Raw genomic sequence first — 20,060 nt, forward strand, 5'->3', positions numbered from 1 at the left:
CTAAAGTTTGATGTAATAATGAAAAAAGAGGTAGAATTAACATCAAACTGTTTGGTAAATGTGTGTTACGACAAACGACCATACTTGTGGGTTTTATTTTATAATGTACAGTACATATTAGCACAATAAAAAGAAAGCAAACAACAAGCGTTAAACAGTGAGATTGTATTATTTGTGTTACACTGTTACATTCATTCCGCAATGTACATTCTTGTACGCGCTTGTAAAGGTTGTCTCTTAAAACTGCTTTTCAAAATGAAGGGGTGTCTTTGGCCTTCAGCGTTTCCATAATACCCATAAGTTGAGTGGCTTCATACAGGGTAATACAGTAGATGTGTAATACTTACTCTTATAGATTATTGTGAATTCTTGGTCAGAAATTTGTCATTATACCATGCATACACTGTACGAGTTATATGGCCTTCCCGCTTCAGTCCTTGAGTAACCCATAATATTTACAGTCGAATTACGAGACGATATAAAAATGACTAACTAAAATATAAATGCACTTCTTTTCATAGGAAAAAATAAAAGTGACCGCAAAGCTACGTCTCTTCCACGCTCACACACAACACTACAGAATTGACATTGTAAGGCCATTATGAGAATGTAATTCAAGATTAAACCTGAAATGAGAACCGGGGCCGGGGGAGCCCCCAAATGATATTAAAATGATAGAAAAATAAAACTTTGCTCATCACTAATCATTGCTGGGTCTTCATATGTAGGATGGCATCTCCTGCCCTGTGAGCAGTCGGAACATCACAGCGGGCATCGTCTTCATGTTGATCTGCCAAAGGATAATGTGTACATTTTTATTGTTACATCATTTTCATCCCCTCCACACTGCAGGATGGAAAAGATGTTGCCCCTACCAGTCACGAAAAACAACCAAAGGCTGTTAAGCGAACCCGGTAAAGTGAATTTAGAGATTTGTTTCTAAATACATTAAACATTTTTGAAGATAATTGCTATGTGGTACTCAATTACAGATATAAGCCATGAAACAGTTTTTACTATTTCAGTTTTAAATGTTCAGGTGGGGCTAAAGCACGAGTGACCCCTCCCAGACTGTATATAACATAAATGCTTTCATATTCACTTGATTGTCTGGTGTAACTGCAACATGCACTTAGCTAACTAGCAATGGCTTCATCCCAAAACTGCATCTTCCTTTGCGGTGGTTTCTCTAGCGTGGCCGCTTTAGAACACCATGTTGTCTGTCATCTGTGAGTGTGCGCGGGGAAATTATTATTGTACTTCGATTCATTGAGCTCGCTGATGCAGATGACGATCTCTTACCTCACCCACCGACACGGACAGTGTCTGCACGATTTTTTCGTGTGGCATAGCAACCACGCTTTGACCGTTTATCTCTATGATTCGGTGTCCAACACGAACGCCGCCCCTCTCGGCGATCCCGCCTCGCATCAGGCTGCAGATCTAAAGATGAGAAAAAGATGCAACTCAATGAAAGCTCATATAAATACATTCGTAGCCGCTCACCCTGCCCGATTTTTTTCCCCCCAGACTCACTATGCCATTTTGGACACTAAAGCCGAGCTGGAACTTCAGATCGGGTCGCTTGATGAGGACAGTGGTGACAGGCGGGCAGCTCACGATGCTCATCTTTACTTTGATCTGATTCTTCAATCCCTAGAAAATATCACACAGAAGAGAACATGGGTGACCTGAATATGGTTCGGGATAAGTCCACACCCACTGAAGTGATGTCATAGTCCACAGGTGTCAAACTAAAGGCCCGGGGGGCCAGACCTGGCCCGCCACATGATTTTATGTGGCCCCACGAAGTCAAATCTATTGTGTCAATTTCCATGATTCTTGTAAAAATCTGTACCAAAATTTCAAATTGTCACATATCCTAAATGATAAAGTTGAGATATTACAATCATTTTTGTGTTACCAAATGTGAATAGCTGAAAAACACATTAACCTTGATTTCTGATTCCAAAACTAGTTCACAAATTGATGACGGAAATATGATGAGATGATTGAATATTTTTGTTCCACAGTGATAACGGCCCTCTGAAGGAAACCAGAACAACAATGTGGCCCGCAAGAAAAATGAGTTTGACACCCATGTCTTAGTCGCTCTCGGGTTTTGGAAAATAATTAAATCCACACATCCATTTTCTTTGCCGCTTATCCTCACGATGGTCGTGGGGATTGCTGGACCCTATCCCATCTGTCAACGGGCAGGAGGCGGGGTACACCCTGAACTGGTTGCCAGCCAATCGCAGGCCACATGGAGACAGAAAACAGCCGCACTCACAATCACACCTAAGGGCAATTTAGAGTGTCCAATTAATGTGGCATGTTTTTTGGGGTGTGGGAGGAAACCGGAGTGCCCGGAGGAAACCCACACAAGCACGGGGAGAACATGAAAACTCCACACAGGCGGGTCGGGGATTGAACCCAGGACCTCAGAACTGTGAGGCCAACATTTTCCAGCTGCCCCACCATGCTGCCCACTGGAGTATTTGATGGGAACTTAAACAGCTGCACAGATGTCATGAGTAGAAAGATAGCGTTGAATATCATCACTAAGGAGATGCACCTTGATGATGCCCTGGCAGGTAGCTAGCGGCAGCCCTACCAGGCTAGTGTCGTTGATGGACATAATCTGATCACCAACACTGAGTTTGCCAGAGCGTGCTGCCGGGCCGCTGTTCAGCATTCCAGCGAGGATGACCGTGGGCAGAATGGACCCCCAGCCGGACTCGACGATCACCACGCCGAGGATTTCTCCTTTCTGCTTCTCCACGCACAGCTACAACACACAAGATGTCGTCACATTTTCCCTCCAGCTAATTCCAGGATCATTTATGACATCACACTGGGCCACATTGATAAGGGCACTTTGATTACTGGGAAGCCATTTTAATGTATAATCCCTAGGGTGATAATAGAGTAAAAAAAAATGTAAGGTGGTCTGAATGCTTTCTGTACCCCCTCCATTTTGTCTTAATTTTTTTTTTTGTTTCAGTCTGTCAATCCTTTGGAACAAACCTCTTTGCAGTTGTCAGAATTTGAGAAATGGATGAGGTCATCGTGGTACATTTCCTGGGAGTTGATGATGTCACTGTATTGTTTCTGACTTAAATCCGTGGGATTGATGCCATTGGCTCGAAGAAATTCTCTGTAGGCCACACTGAACGCCTGACCAATGGACTGTGCGATGAGCTGGGCCTGCAGGAGGGTGGGATACCGCTCAGCAAAAACAACATCACACTTTATAAAAACAATACATCACCATATGCAGTAGAGTCTTGGAATACAACTTCATACTTCTTTCTGTAACCACACTCAAAACACCTGTACCTCAAATAATCCTTGTACATTAAAATTAATGTAAATGTGATCCAACCATTTTAGCCCCCACCACACACAAAAAAAACGTTTATAATGTGGTTTCAATAAGAATACATACTCTGATATTGTAAATCATTATTAAATACATTAATTACACAAATTGAATATAAAATGTAAAAAAAAAAAGAAAAAAAAAGATAACCACATTTGGCACATTTTTCACCTCAATTCAATGGACATTACGCTGCTCCTTCTGGTGGCCAGCTTGGCCACCTGGTTGGCAGCATATACATTCATTCATTCATTCATTCATTCATTCATTCATTTCATTTCATTTCATTTCCACTTATCAACACTAGGGTTGTGGGGTTGCTGGGGCCTATCCCAGCTGACTCTGGGGGAGAGGCAGGGAACACCCTGAACTGGTCACATATAAACAAACAACCATTCACACCGAAGGGTAATTTTCAATTAACCTAGCTTGCATGCTTTTGGGATGTGGGAGAAAACCAGGAACCAAGAGATAATAATCTATTAGTCGTTCTTTGCAGAGGGTAAAGAATATATTAGCTGTCTACATGTGTTGTTACACCACTAGTGTTCAAATATCCTTTGCTCAAAGGGTTACAACACTACAAAATCTATGCCAATCATTATCCTATCTACAGTGTTTCCTATTAGGTTTTGCCTATACATTAATGTAGCAGATATTAAGGCAAAATTATGCTGTTGTTTTAGCTACAGAACATGTTAGCTTTGTTGTATTTTCAACTAAGAGTTGAAAATAAAACTGCTTAAAGCTTTTTTTTTAATGTATACCAAACTGTTGCTTTTTGTGACATGAACTGAGTTCAATATTGACTGCCAACATAAAGCTCTTGTATCGCAGTTTTTTGCCAGCAAACAAAAGCCCTAAAATGGCCAAATGATGGATTGAATCAAAAACTTGTAAGTGGGGTCACTTGTATCTCGATGGGGATCGATAGGGATCTCTATCCAAGTTCATCACAAAGGTGATTGATGGGATTAAAATCCTCATACCGATTCAAAGCATGTCTTTATGAACGTGGATTTGTGTCCTTATCTGCTATCAGATATCTGAATCTGACCCAATGCCTGGTTAAGGATTTGATTTTGTGATGTAATAGCAACAAATACTTACATCCTCAGATTCAAAGACATAGCAGATCATCCCGTATTGACTAGTTCCGTCGCCTCTCGACTCCACAGATTCAGAGAAATCCTCAGACGATGTCTGAGACAAGCGCCTGCGTGCCATCAGAACCACAATGCTGCCAATGTCAGCAATATAGGAGATGGTACGCAAGGCGCTGTCCATCATTGTGTCCTGAGGGGAGAAAAAGAATCAATTTTGTTCCTGCGTGACAATTCAAGCAAAAATTGAAGTGGATCCAGCACACACTCAAACTCACTTGCGTGTCAGCATTGAGCACCTTGACCGTTTTAGTGGAGATAAAAAGGTCGACTTCAGTCATCATTTGGGAGTCTTCATCTTGGCTCTTTCACATGAACAAGTCAGTTACTTAAAAAAATGTGATGCAACAGCGTCACTACGTGGTATAAATTGAAAACCGCACGAGATTTAAAGGTGCGAATTGAAAAATTGTATCAAATAAGGAACGGAAGTTAAAGGAGGGATGGATTGCTGAAGACGTCTGGTACCTTGATACGACTGACGGCTTCTTGGGCCTGCGACATGCGGACGGTCTTGGATGGATTCTTGTCGGAGAGCACCTGAGTGCAGCCAAGGTAGTTAGCGGCAAAGATGATCCCATCAATGAGATCTTCGGGCTCACAGGGACCTGGAACTTTGTGAAACAGCCATGAAAACAAACAAACAAAAAGCTTCTAGTATGACTTGAAAAAGTGTTCCGACTTCTATGAATGTACGCAGATCTTATAATTACTATTGAAAACCTACCGTCTTCAAAACTGGGGAACGAAGCAGCTTCTTGTGTTTTCTTTAGAAGGAAAGTGTTAGTTTTAGTCAATTATCTTGAATTATTCATACATGCAGTATTGACATTATGTGTACTGAATATCTCAATAGTCAAGGTTTCAAATAATTAAAAAAAAAACCACAAGTAAGAATATCTCAGGCCATCCATCCATTTTCTTCTGCTTATCTGAGGTCGGCTCACGGGGACTGAAGCTTTTGAAGGTAAGACCAGACTTCCCTTTCCCCGGGCAGTTCATCCAGATCTTTCAGAGGGATTTGTTTCTAGGCCAGAGGCGAAGTCCCTCCAGCATCTCCTGGTTTATTACCAGGGCCTCATCCTGGTGAGACATGCCCAGAACACCTCAACAGGGAGGCATCAAGTGGGGATCCTAATCAGATGCCTGAGTCACCTAATCTGGTTTCTCTCAATGTGGAGGAATAGCACAGAAACTCTCCTCTGAGCCCGTCCCAGATGACTGAGCTTCTCACCCTATCTCGAAGTGAGAGCCCACACATCCTACAGAGGAAACTCTTTTTGGCCAAAATCTTCCTCTTTCAGTCACACACAGACCTCCTAACCATAGATGAGTGTAGGAACACATATCGAGTAGGAAATTGAGAACTTCCTGTTTCATCTTAGCTCCAGTCTCACCACAACGGAGCGTTACAGAGTCCGCACCACTGCAGACACTCTACCGGTCTTCAATTCCACGTAAATTATGTCTTCTGCTACCAGTGGAAGTACAATTACAATCGTTCTCCCTGTTACGACATGTCGGTGGCATGGATAGACAAAGATATGCAGCAAACTGCTTGTGAATCACTGGTCTAATGGGCCAAGTAAGTTAAAAGCAGCAAAATATATAAAACATGAATATTTCAAGCCTAGTGCTTAAAATCATAGAAAGCCTGTCTCATAAATGAAACATTGTATTACCAAGACAGGATTATTGTAACAAGTTCTCTTTTGAAGAGAATATTTCTTGTGTGGTTTCCAGATTTTGGTCAAAAATGCGGGGAGCAAATCTCTTAAAACATTTTCTCCGGTACATGCAATTCAATTTGGGTGTGTTCACTTTTTATACCCACTACAGGGTTCTAAAAGCATCATCTGTGATGCATTACAAATAGAAAAAGAAAAGTGTTTTGACCTTGGGGGAGCTGCTCTCATCATCTGGGAGGAGATCTGGACTAAGAGGTCTCCTTGGCTGATCGGGAACCTTCTCCTGGATCACGCTTGGCTTCTCCTCCTGCTATGAATAATTGAAAAATGTTGAAATGGTTTTGTTACTTCCACCAAGGACGAGACCACTTTTGTTGGTCTCTTCCAGTCTGACGGGGTTTCTGTTGTTTTCTGCCATGGGAAATGACCATTGACAATTTGCGTTGTTGGAAGGCGTGCAATTAAACCTGACCCGATTCTCTCCAAAGCGCTACGGTTGTGAATTGCCGAGGGAAATTAATGTTACAAACCTGCTGGAGTTTCTCTTGCTGGCTGTGGCTCTCCTCAGGGGGAATCTTCCCTTGCTCGGGTGCATGACGGAGAGTTGGCGAAGGCTTGATGACCCTCGTCTCACTCTCCTGGTTATTACTACAGGCACTGGTTCTGGGAACAGAAGTGGCCTCTCTTCGAGGTTGGGCCCTCTGGCTGTTGATCGGTGCTGGGCCGTGAGAATGACGGGGGGATGGGTGGTGCTTGCTGGATTTGGCTTTGGTCCGCCCGGGAGCCTTTCTGTTTTCTTTCGACGACGTCTTCACTCGATGATCATTTTTGTTGGTCGTGCAACCTTTAATCCCAGAGGTCATATGCTCACTATCCTGTCCGGCCGCTTTCTTCTCTCGTCCTTTCCCCTGCCGCTCCTCCTTGGAACTCCTGTGAGATGACTCGCAATTCCTATTTGCTTCTCGCATGTTATAGTTTCTTGTAATTCTGCTGTCATCTTCTCTGGCCCGCTCATCACACCCCCTTCTAATCCTTTCACTGTCCTGATAAATGCCAGCCTGCCTTTGATCACTGTCTTTTGTCTCCTCTAAATCTTGTATAAACCTGGCCCCATCCAGCACCTCTTCTATTTCATCTCCATCACAAAAGAAGAACCTGTTTTCCAGGCCCTTTCCCAGTTCTTCCCCCTCCGCTGCCTCTCTTGCAACAGATGTGCAACGCGACCGAAAGGGACGACCTGCCTTGTGGGACTTAGCGTCCGAATGTGATCCATTGCGTTTTTCTGTGCTTTGGCGAGATGTGGCCGTGAACTGGTCACCGGCACTGTTGCTTTCGTTTCCGTTCTTACTACCTGCGTTCTTGACGTAAGCCCCATCCTCAGAGCAGTACTGTTTGTAATACCTCATGTCCATGACGCCCTCCCTGTTTAAATGTAACACCTCATCGCAATCCTGTTCCACATCAGAACCCACGTTGTCGTATTCGGAGCATGTGTCCTCCATGTCTTCACCTCTTGGTTCACAACTTATACGTGTTTGGCAGGAGTCAGCTGGTCGTTGATATCATCCTTCAAGGTAGAGGATGATTTTACATAAAGCCGCACCCTCACCAAATCTCTGTGAACCGATTGGTTTCTGCTTAATTCCCCCAGGAAATTGTGTCTTGAGTATTTGCATGAGCCATTACTGGTTCAATTAGCCAAATGTTCTCAACCCTGTGAACACACACACACAAAAAAAAAAAAAACATACCAAGTGTAATTATTTTAATTTAATTTTAGCTACAAAGAATGACTATTTCTGTCAAATACAGCATTTTTAGCAGATTTGTATGTGAATTATTAGAAATTATTAGAAATGTTAGCTTTAAAAAAGACCTTTGTATGATGATGTGGAGTTCAACAAGATTACAATGATTAGGCATTCCATTAATCATTTCATTTGCTTAACAACTAAAAACTGAGCAATATTGTCCCAAGAAACAGCTGAAATAGAAAGGAATGAATTTTGTGCAAATGTGTAAGATTGAAAGTAAGCTATTTTATTCCCCCCAAATCCCTAGTAATCCATCATCATCCCCAAACCATCATTCAAAGGAATCCACAGGAATGAACTAAAGTCGTGACAATGCCAAAAACGCTTTACAGTATTCCGTTGTGCACTAAGATTGAGGTTTTTATTGATGCCGACTGTTAGTCTTGCTTTGCTGCGTCAGCACTAATCGTGTCATGGTGTCCTCAAGAGCAGGAGATCACACCTCACGTGGTGTGATCTGCAAGATCAGTGATCACAGGTAGAGACCCAACAGAATTTATGACTGCATCTGTGTCGTTTGTCAATTTTTTTACATGCATAACAAAAGGCTATATGAAAGATGCAGCAATGATGGTTGCTTATTAAATTTTGTTGTTTCTGAATCTCTGAATCAGAAACTCTAAGTGGGCAAATATAACAACACATACAAACACAAAGCATTGGATAGTCTCACAGTTCAGTGACAATGCATTTTAGGACTGGGAAAACACGCGACCTCCTCTCTTCCTCTGTAGATAAGCACAGGATAAAAATCCCAGACCTATATGTGAACCAGGGGCATATACATAATTCTATGCATTTAAAAAAAACAATTATGAACTATTTTGATCAGTTTTAGTCATCTGGTAAAACATCAAATTGTTCATTGTGTGGGAATTGTGTTCATGATCTGCTCATAACTGGTATTAAGCATCCAAAACAATGCGCCAATTGAACCAAACAAAAGGGAGCCTAATAAAATAAAATCCATCCTTCTGTCCCTTTTGTATACAATTTATCTTCATTAGGGTCACAGATGAGCTAGAGCCTATCCCAGGTGACTTGGGAGAAAGTCCAGCAAGACCCTGGACTGGTCGTTGCCCAGTCACAGTGAACGCATAGATCGAAAAATGTTGATATTCACACCTATGGGGCAGTTTTGTCTTCAATGAACCTAACATGCATGTTTTTGGAATGCGAGGAGGATAACCCAGTGAAAACTAGTGAGAAAATGCAAACAAAACATAGGAAGGTCAGGGCCGAGATTCACAACTCAAACATCTAAACTGCGAGGCAGATAAACAACATCCTAACCATTCGTGTTATTCGTATTTGTACTGTGTAATTACTGTAGATACTCAAGTTATAAATTATGCCTTTATCACGATTTGACTCCTGCTGCATTAAACCAAAACAATAGCAACGAGCACGCTGTGACACACCATAACGACACAGCTCTTCAAATAAGCACGCGATTAAGACGAGGAAATTGATGACTGTTCTCGTAAATAAATAAAACACCACGTTATTCAGATCAAAGAGGATGAAGACAGAATCCAATCATCGGAGAGGAAACTTGATCTCTCCATGGTGCTGAACTGCAAATGGAAAAAGAAAAATGTGCGAGCGGTGCGCCCTGCCCTTGACGCCTTCCGAGAGCAATTTCGAAGCCGCTTTTATGGCGAACTTTTGCCGCAGCTGCGGGGATTGCTTGTTGTGGTCGCTCGGCCAGTAAACAGCCGCATAGACGACAGAGAAATGTGGAATTCTGGGGGGGACACGTTTGTGCCAATGGATGAGGCCTGGTAAACGCACATTAGGGTTTAACGTCTCGAGCGAGCCAATTCTTCTCACGCAGAACTGCATGTCGACCTTGGTTTTGAAGACTGCACCATACTGACATCCCACCGATGTGCAACCAGATGAGCGCGCCCAGCTTTGTCTGTTCGCAAATCAGCGTCGGCCTACACCCAAATATTATTGTAAACATCGGTCAGTGCGCCTACCGTCAGTCATCGGTACGGTGTCTTGGCCTCTCCAGTGCGTGTTGCTCAGGTCCGATTGCTCTCCCGGATGATGATTTTTGAATAAAAGTCGCAGACGCACAGCAGCCCAGGAACGTGTGTAAAGAAGATACCGGTCTGTGTCACGTGACCGGAGCTCCGATGCCCAACGCTGTCATTATGCAGAATTAGATGATGACAAAGCACATTCACGCCCTTAACATAATTTAACGTTACATTGGAAAACAGTTCATTAATGGCAAATAAATCACAGACGTAAAGTGCCCGTGTCAATTGTGAACGTAAACTTCCGCCATAAAAACAAAAAAACATTAAAAAAAAGTAAAACAAAGAAAAAATACTGGTCGATATATGGAACAAGTCACATTATTTTAACATTTTTTTGTGTACAAGAAGACATGTTTTCGTAAAGCTCAGCATTCTTGGCACCCCATATTTTTTCGCCTAACCTGTATAAATAACATCTTCAGAAATTATGAACTCTGATTATCAGGATCTTAAAACTGGAGGTCCAAAGTAATTCAGCAACGAAACGTTTATTTATTTATTTGTTTGTTTGTTTATTTAAAGATTGTAATTTTAAATACATAAAGAAAAAAAAAAGAAAGCAGGTTGAGCAAAAATATTGGAACCTAGGTCCCCTCTATATTTGGTTGCACATCCTTTTGGCAGCCTTCAAACGTTCCTTCTGTCCACCAAAAAGCTTGTTGCACTTCTTGGGTTGGTGATTTCTCCTACTCTCCCTTTCAACATCTTGAAAAGATTTACAGATTTGGTAGCTTTAAGATGCCCCCAAATATTTTCAGTTTGATTGAAATCATAACTCATTGCTGGCCATCTAAAGGAATTTTTTTCTTTTCACCAATTTCTGTGCTTTTGGATGCATGCTTTGCATATTCATCTCTTAGATGACCCATGATATAATTGCCTCAAGCCAAGTTTTATTACACTGGGTAAGATACCTGTACTTGACTCTTTTTTTTCTTTTTTTTTCTTTTTTTAGCATTTTTTGATCTCATGATGCCTGTTTGAATGCATTGCCAACAAGGTCAATATTTGTTTTACATGTCCTTAAAATGCTGTATATTACTTGCTCTTTTACATCAAGCACAAGTTCTCTGCAGAAAAAAGATTTCACTTGATTAATTTTCTTCAAAATGAATCATCAATAAAATAGTAGTTGTAGGTGATGCTCTGTCTCTGTATTCAATGAAGTACAAAATAGAAAGCTGTACATGTTTGGAACATGTTAATGATATTTAATTATTAGTTAATTATAATATTACCGATTCATTCAGAGAATTTCATCTCAGTATGATACTTATTATCGTGATGTGATGTACCCGTATTGCCTGCGGCCCCCTTGTCAGAAAGTTCATGAGTCCTTAGAGTGAGTGGGGACTTGATGTGGTGCATGATTAACTGCTAAAAGAACATTTTAAGGATGGGGGTGATCGCTACCTACAATTTCTTGACCGGGATGATGGTGGCGGCTTTCAAGCACATTGGAACAACAGCCTGACTCAAGGAGTTGGGACAAACGTCTGTGAAGAGATTTGAGAGCTCAACTGCACAGTCTCTTACAACATGGCCAGTAATGTTATCAGGGGCTGGTGCCTTATGTGCGTTGATACATAATAAGATGAGCTACTATCTCCTAATGATGAAATGCTAAGTAATAATTACAAGATACTAAGGCATTATTGAGAGGTTTTATATCATAATGGTAAAAAGCTTGTGGTATGTGTAGTTGTTGAACTCCATAGGAATCTAAAAGTGAGTTTCCATGGCAAATTATGACAAAACAACTGTGATTACCCTGTTGTCTGCCAGTAAAAGAAATGGGGATTAAAAATGGGAAATGTTTATTTATTTGTTTTTAACTTTTCCTAGGTTAATTTTACTTGTTTTCTTTCATATAAAAGTGTTGAACTATTTCAATTAATATTGCGCATGGAGGAAAGGTAAACATATCCATGCGCTTGGGCTCGACTGCTATAGTCTGAAATACTTTCTGTGCTCTTCTTGTATAGTCTGACAAGCGGGTTTGTTATGTAGCATTGGTGTCACATTGCGAGCACCTATTTGGCTCCTAAATGTAGTTTTTGTATGTTATTGTTTTTATTTGCCAACATTATCTTAATGTCTCCTGCAGACACGTTCACTGTGCGTTGACCAATTTCAGAACCTTTTTTTCCCGAGCTAAATAACCATTGACGCTAGCTTGAAATGGACGAGTTAGCAGCAGCTTCGTCAATCCAAGTTGACGGAAAATATACTTGAAGCATTTTGTAACATTTTTTGTAGTTGAGCATGGCCGACAAAGGAGACAAACACAAACCCAGGCGGGATTTGTCCTCCAAGAACAAAAAGAAAGGAAGCGCTCTCGCTGTCAACAAAACTCTCATCACGTCGTTCTTCAGCAACCCGCCGCCGCCAAAACTGTCTTGCCCGCTTTGCGGTCAGATGGTTCTCAGATTTGGCATCAACGAGCACATTGATTTGCAGTGCAAGAACTTTGAGAGAGGAGACCATGTTGCCTCATCAGAAAATAAGACTGCCGTGTCACCCAGCAGAAACTCCCCCAAGTCCTCCCAGCGAGATCCGGAGCAGGAGGACGAAACCAGGACAAGTCCTTATTTCAAGTCGAGAACCTCTCCGAACCCGACTCGGGAAATAAGCAACAAGATTGTAGTCAGAACACTCAACCTAGGAAGTCTCTCCAATAAGTTATCTAGAACTTGCCAAACGACAATTGATACCACACACTCAAATGTTAAAGATGGATGTTCTGATCTTAAAGACTCTTTGGATGATGTGAGCAACTCACAGAAAGAAAATATTGACAGCCAGGCTTCGGGAAGCAACGGACACTCAATGAGAGAAAGCGAGTTGACAACAACCGATGTTGACCCAAGTATAACAGCAACAAGTTTGGAAAATGATCCAAAACAAGAGACAGGGTCAAATGCGTTACTCTCCTCTTCCTCCAAACAAGTTAAGCGAAAGAAGGAGACACCTGACACTGGTAGGGTGTCTAGTATAATAAAGAAACAAAAACACGGGGGAACCAGCTCGGTGGAAACATTTTCTGGGAAAAATGCACAAGAAAAAGTAAAACTCAAGACTGAGGTGCTCTCTACCATTGATCATGAGCCCCTTTCAAGCTCAGACAAGTCCTCTCATACTAGCAGCGATTTACAGGTGGATAGTGTGGCTGAGAAAAGCATCAGGAACCAGACAGACGACACATCACCCCCACAAAGGCTGCCCTATTACCTACGCAATTTCCAGACCGTTCTTCAGGCCGTGCTGGAGAACGAAGACGACAGAGCCCTGTTTGATCAGGATGACCTGATGCTGGTGCAAACCTTTGAGAAGCTCTCACGTATGTGGAAATGTAACAGATCCCTCGAAACATCTCGTTTCTAACATTTGATTGTCTGTGTCTTTTAAAGTCATGGGACAGAAGTTGTACGTGAGACTGTTTCAGCGGAAACTGAAGTGGCTTCAAGTGGATAAACTGAATTATGAGGAAATATCCAGTGATTTGGGACTTGTTACTCGGGAGCTGGTCCAGGGTGGTCTTCTGGAGACAGGTAACTTCCATTACTCTCAGTGACCTCTGAACTCAAATGTTATTCCGGATGAAAACAAATACGCTTCAACATATTGTAAAAAGCCTTCGCATAAGTGTGGAATCTGGTTGTAGCCGGAAATGGGTGACTAACCGCATCTTTTCTATCGGGGTGCTTTTATTTGTTTACTGTCATATATTTCTAATAGCTACTTTGAAATTGTCATTATTTATTTTTAAGAGAAAGACCTAAGCGATGTAGAAGAAGTTCTAGATCTCTTGCCTGCCCCTGAGCTCAAAGCACTGGCAAAGACATTTCATCTGGGCAATTGTGGAACTCAAAAACAGCAGCTCGTCGATGGGCTTCTCCGGCTGAGCAAGCAGAAGTCACTCTTCTCGCTGAGCCAGCCTCAAAACAACATCAGGGCTGTCATCTTGAAAAGGTGAGATCCCCCAATGCGGTCTGTCATTCATAATTGTCTCAAAGTAATCATATCGCTTGGTTTTTCCCCATAAAGAGCAAAGCAGCTTGCAGGTTCCTGTGTGCGTCTGCACCGCGGTCCTCGGGCTGTCTTCTCTCGCATCCTTCTGCTCTTCTCTCTGACCGACACTATGGATGAGGAGGAGACAGCAGCAGGTGGACAAAGCCAGCTTTATACCATCCTGCTGGTCAACACGGGGCGCCTGGCCTTCCCAGATTACGTAGTGCAGCGCGTGGCAAAGGTCTTCCAGGACAGAGACGACCTCATTAGGTGACCCGATTTTGTGTTTTCAGGGAGCTTGAGTGTTATCTAATTTTTCTGTGGGAATCCTTTCAGATATGAAGCATCCATGCGAGCATTGCAGGAGGTGACCTTGACGATGCAGGCAGGTCACTGGGAAGAGGCTATGGACCTTTATACTAAAGCCAAGAATGAGTGGGAGGACCTAAAAATGAGCTACGATCTCAGGTTAGAACACCATTTTTAAAATCCATCCATCCATTTTCTTTGCCGCTTATCCTCACGGGGAGGGCTGGAGCCTATCCCAGCTGTCAACGGGCAGGAGGTGGGGTACACCGTGAACTGGTTGCCAGCCAATCGCAGGGCACATAGAGACAGACAACAGTCGCACTCACAATCACAAGTAGGGGCAATTTAGAGTGTCCAATTAATGTTGCATGTTTTTGGGATGTGGGAGGAAACCGGAGCTCCCGGAGAAAACCCACACAGTCACGGGGAGAACGTGCAAACTCCACACAGGCTGATGTGATTCTGATTCCTTCTTATTCCGTGCCCAGAACTGTGAGGCCTACGTTTTACCAGCTGATCCACCATGCTGCATTTTTAAAATCATCTCCCAACAAAATTTTGAATGGGGGAATACTGTTGTTGTTAGTTAATTTTATAAACTTGTGCTCACTAGACACATCTACTGGACACCGGAGGTCAGCATCGCCCCCCCCCCCTCAGAAAAAAAAAAAACTACTTCCTACTGATTCATGCAAACGGCTATCATGTTGGTGACCTCTGTACAAAATATGACATCAAATATGACCAGTTAAAACAACAACTTAACAGTTTGTTTATTTTTGTGGTTGAAATTTACAGTGGTGTAAAACTGTACTGCTATACAGTATTTGATATTTTACCCTTCTCATAGCTTAATTAATATGAATATCAGGAACACTTGTCAGTATAAGTACAGTAGAATAGTAGTATTTTTGATGCTGCTCTGCTATCAGTTTTAATCAAGTTTGAGCAAGTGTAGTTAGTTAAAGGTCAAGTGTCATGAAATGGATGATTTTTAGTATGTTATCAATGAAAAAACGGCAGCCGTTATGGACCCATCCATTTTTTCACCACAAAATGTGAAACGTGAAAAATGGATTGGACAGGTAGAAAGGACAAGAGCTCCGTGGGTCCCAAATGACCGGTAGGTGTGTATAGAGCTCTAAAAAAATTGTTTGGGGGGGACCACGTAATCCGTCTCTCATAACGTAAAAAAAGATCCGCGTACGTATGACAGGAGTGCTCGCCGGCAAAGGCTTCTATGTCGGGCTTGCTGGCGAAGGCTTCCGCGTTGTGCCTCACGGACGAGCACAGCTTTGGCCGGGCTGGCTCATACATACTGTCTGGGAGTCTGTTGTTAGAAGTAATCCGCATATCATCTAAATATGGCTTGAAACAATAGGGTAATATTGTCCCGGTCATTTCACTCGATTGTGAGATGTTCTCTTCTTTGAAAAAAGCTTCTGTGTCCGAAGGGGCGTGTCCCATAGTAGGTGCCACAGCGTGTTTTCAATGGCGAATGTCTGGGGTGATGTCACAGACGGTAGATACAGCCAATATGGCGACCACTTGGATGTCAAATGAGACTTCCACAACTTTGCGCATGGATGACGCGCTCTCCGCTCATATTAATTTTTTCATATGGACATTGAAGTGAATAATGTTATATGTATTTTTCATTTCAATATCTATTTTCGAATGTTTATAGGGATGACACTTGACCTTTAAGTGTCTGATGTTTGTAGTGGTGTTGTCCATCTATTTCTTTTATTTACCATGTTGCTGTGTATGCTAGTCATCAAGAGGAGCTCCCAGTGTTCCTGCGCAGCTTCACCACAGGATGGGCTTACACTCGTATATTATCAAGAGGTGTGGAGATCTTACAGAGACTGCGTCGATATGAGGTATGAGTCATTTTAATTTATCTGTAACCTGATGTGGAGGGCAAATGTTTTTTATTGATTTATTTACTTTTTGCATATCATCCAAGGAGGCTGTCGATGAGTTGCAGTCCTTGCTTCTCCAGGATGTGTACTGCCCAGACAGTAGAGGGCGCTGGTGGGACAGACTGGCACTGAACCTTCAACAACACCTCAAAAAACCTGAAGAAGTTAGTGCTTCCTTATATTATCTTTTAATTGTTCATTGTTACGCTGCTCTGTCTGAGTTGTCACCTCCGATGCCCCGCAGGCCATCTGTGCTATCAGAGACGGTTTGTCTGACCCCTTAGTGCGAACAGGACATAAGTTGTCCCTCTACCAGAGAGCTTTTCGGATGAGAGAGTCTGCCAGCTTCAAGAAGTACCATCTGCTGCTCAGCGAGCTCCCCACTTTCGATGTCCAGGATGTCAGACATGTCGGTATTATTTCAGTACATAGCTGTATTTAAATTCTACGATTTGTTGTTCACACGCTTAGAACTTTGGATCGTTGTCTGTAGGTGACCATCCGAGGACAGCTTTTTCCCCATGAAGGGGGCAAAGGGAAATCACGGTTTCTAGTACCGTCAAATGTGGACGATTGTACTGATGGCACCGTAATATGCTCCGTGGAAGATCTGTCTTTAGCTCATTACCGCCAGCAAGGCTTTGACCAAGGTAAGCACTGCAAAAAATTTGGGCTTGCCACATAGATGCTGAAGTAACATTTACCATCTTTAGACCCTAAAAAAAACTATATTAATAAGTTAAAGCAAAACCATTATAAAGTTTTGTCTCGGTTGGAATCTAACAGGAATCCATGGAGAAGGATCAACATTCTCAACACTATTCGCCCTTCTGTTGTGGGACATCATTTTTATGGATGGAATACCAGATGTTTTCCGAACTTTGTATCAGGTATAATAATATGCCCAACAAGTTATAACTTTGAGAGAGTACCTGGAGATCTCTCCACGTCTTCTCCCTTCCTGTCACAGGCATATCCCCTGGATTTTTACACTGACTGTTTCTATGAGAACCGACGAGAGGCAGTGGATTCCCGTGTAGATTTACTTAGTAAAGCTTCGGTAGAAACCTTGCACGCCATGATGGAGGATATTTGGAATTCCCAAGAGGGCAAAGTGTGTTCTTGTGCCAACTGGGAGCTATTCTCTTCACTTAGACAAGCCCAGGTACTTTACTTTCAAATGTCCTGAAGTCATGCATTGCAAATAACGTTAACTTTTGCTCTAACATAAGGCTGTTGAGTGTTATGTCATTATAACTGAGTCCATGATTGTTTATTTGCAGTCTCTTGTGTCATGCATGGGCGGAGCCTTCTTAGCAGGCGTAATAATACGGATGGCGAAAGACTTCAGACACTGTCGTGGAGGTTTGCCGGACCTTGTTGTGTGGAACACATCCAATAAAATCTACAAGGTGAGATCCACCACATCTTGTTGCTTTAAAGGGGAAATCCAGTGCTTTGCATGAACAGTGTATCCAATAGGTCATATAATATGTACCCTATTTTGACAATGTGATGTTAAATCCTCTCTCATTTAATAGTGTTTTGAGAAGATTGCCATTTTTGTGAGTCACATGACATACGTGCGCAGATGTGTACTGTGCCGCAACAAAGGCTCGATTACATGGGACACCATTTATGCCCAGCGCCGAAGCGCCGATTTCTCGGATTTATCCTCATCTGATGAAGGCTGCCACTGAAGCTCGGCTGAAGGCCTCCGCCGCCGCCGAAGCTCGGCGAACGTCCTCCCCGGACGCCGAAGTTCGACTAAAGGCCGCCGCCGAAGCTCAGGCTAAAGGCCTCCGCCGCCGCTGAAGCTCAGCTAACAGCCACCCTGGATGCCGTAGCTCAGCTAAAGTGTGGAGGTCTTTAGTCGACCTTCGGCGGCAGCAAAGGTCTTTAGCCTAGCTTTGGCGTCTGGGGCTAACGGCCTCCGCCGCCAGAGCTTGCTCGTCAGACTCCACGTCATTCCCGTCTGGGGAACCATCCGCGGCTGCCAGCCTGGACCTCCAGGGCCCTTTGTTTACGCACTTATGTCCCGAGTAGTCAGACTCCGCATCATTCCGCCCGAAGAACCATCCAAATATTCACCATTAATTACAGCCACAGCTTAAAATCTGTATGGAAGTATTCCTCCGTCTTCCCGATCAACCGATACTGCTATTTCTTCATCAGATGAGGATAAATCCAAGAAATCAGCGCTGGGCACAATGGTGTCCCATGTAATCCAGCGTTTGGAACGGCACAGTACATGCCACATCGGCGCACGTAGGTCATGTGACTCGCGAAAATGGCAGCGCCCCTGAAAATTCGTAATTGTCAATAAAAATCTCCTCCAAACACTATTAAATGAGAGAGGATTTAACATCACATTGTCAAAATAGAGTACATATTACATGACCTATTGGATATATTGTTACTTGCAAACCACTGGATTTCACCTTTAAACACAGTAGTGTACTGTATTTGTCGAAACTGAGATTCCTGATTGCATGACATCTGCTAACATTTCTCATTTTAGCTGGTGGAGGTGAAGGGGCCGAATGACCGTCTGTCCCAGAAGCAACAGATCTGGTTGGATGAGCTCCAAAAACTGGGTGCTGACGTGGAGGTGTGTCATGTGGTGGCCACTGGAGCCAAAGGATCTCGTGTGGAATAAAAGAGAAATAAATGACCAAAGTGATAAAGACACAGTCAGAAACTGAATTAAAATGCTTCAATTGCTTTTTCGGTTCTGTTCATCTCAGCTCCAGGGAATGAATTGCAGAGTGAAAGTGGAGTATAATATGCTACATATTTCCTTTGTTTATCTCGAAAACTCTCACAAAAGCTTTCAGATCAAAATAATCACAGCTCACACCGAGCTCATTGTGTTATTTTTTTCTCTGACACTGCGGCCTAGATTTTCTATCTTAAAACAAATGACAATGACGACTTGATGATGACTATTGTTTTTTCTATGTCATACTCGTCTCAATGAAAAATATATTAATACAATGAGGTCTGTCAGAGAAGTTCCAGAACTGCCACAAAAGATGTATTTCAAATCCGAACTGCAAGTTTTCCGTTTCGAAGTAATCCCCCTTGGAGTGATAGATGCTCTCCCATCCTTCTCTGCCACGCCTTCATGCACACTTGGAAGAATTCTTCAGGATCCTCTGCAGTTCTGTCGTCGGGGCAATCTTGTTATGTGGAGCTTCAAAAGGGGTCCCCTTGAGCTTTTCAAAGAGGAAAACATAACACGGAGCCAGGTCGTGTGAGTACAGCGACTGCTCCAGCACAGCCATGTTTTTCTTAGCAAGGAACTGTTGTGCATAGGCGCGTAATTATGCTTTTCTCATGCACTGATGAAAAGAAACACCACAGGATTTATGTAGATCTGCAGGTTGATTGTCTGTCCCATGTCGGTTTTCTGCAGTCCCCCCCAAGTGGCCAAAGTGGACACCCCAGAATGCCAATGTAGATTGTATTGAATGATATAATAAGTGACACAAAAAAAGTTGAATTCTATTTATGCAATTCCTGTGCTTTGACAAATGATATCATAAAGTGTCGTTGAAGTGGGGAAAGGTGATTTGAGATGCAAGTTATTGAGTTATGAGCATCGTCAAGGAATGAATTAAAGATGTATATCAAGGCACTAATGTACACAAAAGTCACCAAGGAATGAATTAAAGATGTATATCAAGGCACTAATGTACACAAAAGTCACAA

At 42.6% G+C, this 20,060-nt stretch overlaps 2 protein-coding genes across 2 annotated transcripts; one reads left to right on the forward strand and one right to left on the reverse strand.

Annotated features, from left to right (window-relative positions):
• Window positions 1-4: 4 nt before the first annotated feature.
• apba2a (amyloid beta (A4) precursor protein-binding, family A, member 2a) lies at window positions 5-10,045 on the reverse strand. Its single transcript, XM_061822067.1, has 12 exons — window positions 10,036-10,045; window positions 6,767-7,785; window positions 6,445-6,546; window positions 5,276-5,315; window positions 5,017-5,162; window positions 4,767-4,853; window positions 4,496-4,681; window positions 3,031-3,210; window positions 2,579-2,791; window positions 1,537-1,656; window positions 1,303-1,443; window positions 5-790 (listed from the first exon to the last, which is right to left on the reverse strand). The coding sequence occupies exons 1-12, from the start codon at window positions 10,043-10,045 to the stop codon at window positions 719-721; spliced, it is 2,316 nt and encodes a 771-aa protein (XP_061678051.1). The 3' UTR covers window positions 5-718.
• Window positions 10,046-12,063: 2,018 nt separating this feature from the next.
• fan1 (FANCD2 and FANCI associated nuclease 1) lies at window positions 12,064-20,000 on the forward strand. The gene is made up of 13 exons (XM_061823397.1): window positions 12,064-13,441; window positions 13,512-13,652; window positions 13,872-14,073; window positions 14,149-14,382; window positions 14,449-14,580; window positions 16,196-16,304; window positions 16,391-16,510; window positions 16,591-16,755; window positions 16,840-16,996; window positions 17,133-17,236; window positions 17,317-17,511; window positions 17,630-17,758; window positions 18,868-20,000. The coding sequence occupies exons 1-13, from the start codon at window positions 12,367-12,369 to the stop codon at window positions 19,003-19,005; spliced, it is 2,901 nt and encodes a 966-aa protein (XP_061679381.1). The 5' UTR covers window positions 12,064-12,366; the 3' UTR covers window positions 19,006-20,000.
• The last annotated feature ends 60 nt before the right edge of the window (window positions 20,001-20,060 follow it).

The sequence above is a fragment of the Syngnathoides biaculeatus genome, chromosome 6, assembly GCF_019802595.1.
Source record: "Syngnathoides biaculeatus isolate LvHL_M chromosome 6, ASM1980259v1, whole genome shotgun sequence".
Classification (NCBI taxonomy): domain Eukaryota; kingdom Metazoa; phylum Chordata; class Actinopteri; order Syngnathiformes; family Syngnathidae; genus Syngnathoides; species Syngnathoides biaculeatus.

What these genes read in the sequence shown, in the direction of transcription:
- apba2a (XM_061822067.1), bottom strand. An exon ending in ATTCTGACAACTGCAAAGAG is followed by an intron (nt 2,792 to 3,030) that starts GTTTGTTCCAAA and finishes TGTGTGTTGTAG; the next exon opens with CTGTGCGTGGAGAAGCAGAA. An exon ending in TGTCCGTGTCGGTGGGTGAG is followed by an intron (nt 791 to 1,302) that starts GTAAGAGATCGT and finishes ATCCTTTGGCAG; the next exon opens with ATCAACATGAAGACGATGCC.
- fan1 (XM_061823397.1), top strand. Translation starts at nt 12,367, where the DNA reads ATGGCCGACAAAGGAGACAAACACAAACCCAGGCGGGATTTGTCCTCC. An exon ending in AGAGACTGCGTCGATATGAG is followed by an intron (nt 16,305 to 16,390) that starts GTATGAGTCATT and finishes ATATCATCCAAG; the next exon opens with GAGGCTGTCGATGAGTTGCA. An exon ending in TTTTCCGAACTTTGTATCAG is followed by an intron (nt 17,237 to 17,316) that starts GTATAATAATAT and finishes TTCCTGTCACAG; the next exon opens with GCATATCCCCTGGATTTTTA.